The sequence below is a fragment of the Arachis hypogaea genome, chromosome 1 (assembly GCF_003086295.3).
Source record: "Arachis hypogaea cultivar Tifrunner chromosome 1, arahy.Tifrunner.gnm2.J5K5, whole genome shotgun sequence".
NCBI lineage: Eukaryota > Viridiplantae > Streptophyta > Magnoliopsida > Fabales > Fabaceae > Arachis > Arachis hypogaea.
Window position 1 is genome coordinate 79,702,431 of NC_092036.1, and position 3,236 is coordinate 79,705,666.

The 3,236-nt window shown below is 42.4% G+C and overlaps 1 protein-coding gene across 1 annotated transcript; it reads right to left on the reverse strand.

Annotated features, from left to right (window-relative positions):
* Positions 1–253: 253 nt before the first annotated feature.
* On the reverse strand, positions 254–2,527 carry LOC140183679 (uncharacterized). The gene is made up of 2 exons (XM_072232184.1): positions 2,254–2,527; positions 254–936 (listed from the first exon to the last, which is right to left on the reverse strand). Exons 1-2 carry the CDS (start codon positions 2,525–2,527, stop codon positions 254–256), a joined length of 957 nt encoding a protein of 318 aa, XP_072088285.1.
* Between the last annotated feature and the right edge of the window lie 709 nt (positions 2,528–3,236).

Genomic DNA, 3,236 nt, shown 5'->3' on the forward strand with positions numbered 1-3,236 from the left:
CTGCTTGCCCGTTGATCTGCGGATGATAAGGGGTTGCCACCTTGTGTTTGACTCCATATCTGAGAAGGAGTGCTTCCAGTTGTTTATTGTAGAAATGTGTCCTTCCATCACTAATGAGTGATCTGGGAACTCCGAACCTGCTGAAAATGTTCTTTCTTAAGAAGCTCATTACAACCTTGTTGTCATTTGTGGTGGTGGCAATAGCCTCCACCCACTTTGACACATAATCTACAGCCACATGTATATAAATATTTCAGTAGGAGGATGGGAAAGGCCCCATGAAGTCAATCCCCCATACATCGAATAGTTCTAGCTCCATTATAAATCTCTGTGGCATCTCATTATTCCTAGGTAAATTTCCAGCCCTCTGGCATTCATCACACCTTGACACCAAGTCCTTTGCATCCTTGAAAATGCTTGGCAAATAGAATCCACATTGGAGCACCTTGGCTACTGTTATTTCTCCACTAAAGTGGCCTCCATATGCAGATCCATGACATTGCCAAAGCACCTCTTGTCCTTCTCCATGGGATATACACCTCCTTAAGATCCCATTAGCACACTTTTTAAACAAGTATGGTTCATCCCAGATATCGTATTTGGCATCTTTGATGAGCTTTCTCTTTATATGTTTGTTGATGTTGGTTGGTAGTTCCCCAATGGCCTTGAAATTGGCTATGTCAGCAATCCAAGGGGTCTCTTGTATCATCATCAATTGTTCATCCGGGAAGCTTTCATTCACTGCAAGATGGTGTGCTCCTTCTTCCTCTTGTAGGATCCTTGAGAGGTGGTCAGCAACTTTGTTCTCTGCTTCACTCCTGTCCTTAATTTCGATGTCAAACTCTTGGAGTAGTAGGATCCATCTTATAAGCCTTGGCTTGGATTCTTGTTTTGTAAGCAAGTATTTGAGTGTTGCATGATGAGTGAATACAATTACTTTAGAACCAATGAGATATGATTTAAATTTATCAAAAGCAAAGACAATGGCAAGTAATTCCTTCTCTGTAGTGGTGTAGTTCCTTTGATTTTCATTAAGGACCTTGCTGGCATAATAAATGACATGCACCAATTTATCCTTCCTCTGTCCGTGAACAGCACCCACAGCAAAATCTGATGCATCACACATCAACTCAAAGGGTAGATCCCAACATGGTGGTGCTATGATAGGTGCAGAGGAAAGTTTGTTCTTAAGCTCCTCAAAGGCTAACATGCATTTATTATAAAAAAAAGGCACATTAGATACAAGTAGGTTGCTCAATGGCTTGGCAACCTTAGAGAAGTCTCTAATAAACCTCCTATAAAAACCAGCGTGTCCCAAAAAGCTTCTGATTGCTTTGACATTGCAAGGTGGAGGTAACTTTTCAATCACCTCTACCTTTGCCCTGTTTACTTCTATGCCCTTCTTTGAGATTTTATGACCAAAGACCACTCCTTCTGTAACCATGAAATGGCATTTTTCCCAGTTTAAAACAAGGTTGGTCTCTTGGCATATCTTTAGCACTAGGGCTAAGTGATGCAAGCAATCAAAATATGTGTTACCAAATACAGAGAAGTCATCTATAAAAACCTCGATGAACCTCTCAATCCTGTCCGAAAATAGGGAGAGCATGCACCTTTGGAATGTTGCAGGTGCATTGCGCAGTCCAAAGGGCATCCTCTTGTAAGCAAAAACACCATATGGACAAGTAAATGAAGTTTTCTCCTGGTCCTTTGGGTCTACAAATATTTGGTTATAACCCGAATAACCGTCAAGAAAGCAGTAGTATTCATGTCCAGCCAGCCTCTCGAGCATTTGGTCCATGAATGGTAGGGAGAAATGGTCCTTCATGGTGGCTTCATTGAGCTTCCTATAGTCGATGCACATGCGCCAACCGGTCACTGTTCTTGTTGGTATTAGCTCATTCTTCTCATTTGGTACAACAGTGATTCCTCCTTTCTTTGGAACTACTTGTACCGGGCTCACCCAAGGGCTGTCTGAGATGGGGTAAATCACCCCAACTTGCCACAACTTCAACATTTCCTTCTGGACTACCTCATTCATGGTTGGATTCAACCTTCTTTGTTGCTGCCTTGAGGGCTTGGCACCCTCCTCAAGTAGGATCTTGTGCATACACATTGAAGGGCTGATCCCTTTTAGGTCTGTGAGTGTCCAGCCTATAGCATCTTTGTGTTGTTTTAGCACTTGGATGAGCTCCTCTTCTTGCTCCTTGCCCTAGCTTGAATTGATGATCACTGGGTAGGTGCTATTGTCACCTAGATAGGCATATTTCAAGCTTGGAGGTAGGGTTTTTAGCTCTAGTTTTAGTGCCTCTTCTTCATTGTTGTCTTTGTGGTTTGTCATGATTGAACTTTCCATGGTTCCTTGTGGTGGTTCTTCACGTGGTGCTTGTTGCTCCAATTCCATAATTCCTTCATATTGCTCTTCTTCCAAAACTCCTTGGACTATTTGTTCTACGGTGTCCACCATCATGCGTTCTCCTATTGCTTCCTTGGGATAACTCATTGCCTTAAAGACATTGAAGACCATCTTTTCCTCATGTAATCTCAAGACTAGTTCTCTTTTTTGCACATCAATGATGGCTCCAGCAATAGCTAGGAATGGCCTTCCTAGGATAATTGAAGTGTTTGCCTCTTCTTCCATATCCAGCACAACAAAGTCAGCTGGGAAGATGAATTCTCCCACCTTCACCAATAAATCTTCAACCACTCCATGTGGAAACTTGAATGTTCTGTCAGCTAGTTGGAGTGCCATTCTTGTTAGTTTGGCTTCCTCAATTCTCATCATTCTCATCATGTTTAAGGACATGAGATTGATGCTAGCTCCCAAGTCACACAAAGCCATTTCAAAAGTGCTATCCCCTATGATGCAGGGGATTTGGAAACTCCCTAGGTCCTTCATTTTCTGGGGGAGTCTCTTTTGCATGATGGCCTTACATTCCTCAGTTAGGACTACAGTCTCCTTTTCACCCCAATTTCTTTTTCTTGTCATGAGCTCCTTCAGGAAATTTGCGTAGAGGGGAATTTGCTCTAATGCTTCAGCAAATGGTATGTTGATTTGGAGCTTTTTGAAGATTTCCAAAAATCTGGAGAACTGGCTGTCCTTCTCATCATTCCTTAGCCTTTGTGGGTATGGTGCCTTTGGTACATAAGGCTTCAAGATTGGCTTTGGTGAAGACGGGCTAGGGGCCTCTTCTTTCTTCTTGTTTTTAGGCTTTTCTGCAACTTCTTCTTTGTGG

Excerpts from the sequence above, each read along its gene's own strand:
- LOC140183679 (XM_072232184.1), bottom strand. The coding sequence starts at position 2,527 with ATGGTCTTCAATGTCTTTAAGGCAATGAGTTATCCCAAGGAAGCAATA. Across the intron at positions 937-2,253 it reads CTTGAAATATGCCTATCTAG|TAATTGTATTCACTCATCAT; the intron begins GTGACAATAGCA and ends TTGGTTCTAAAG.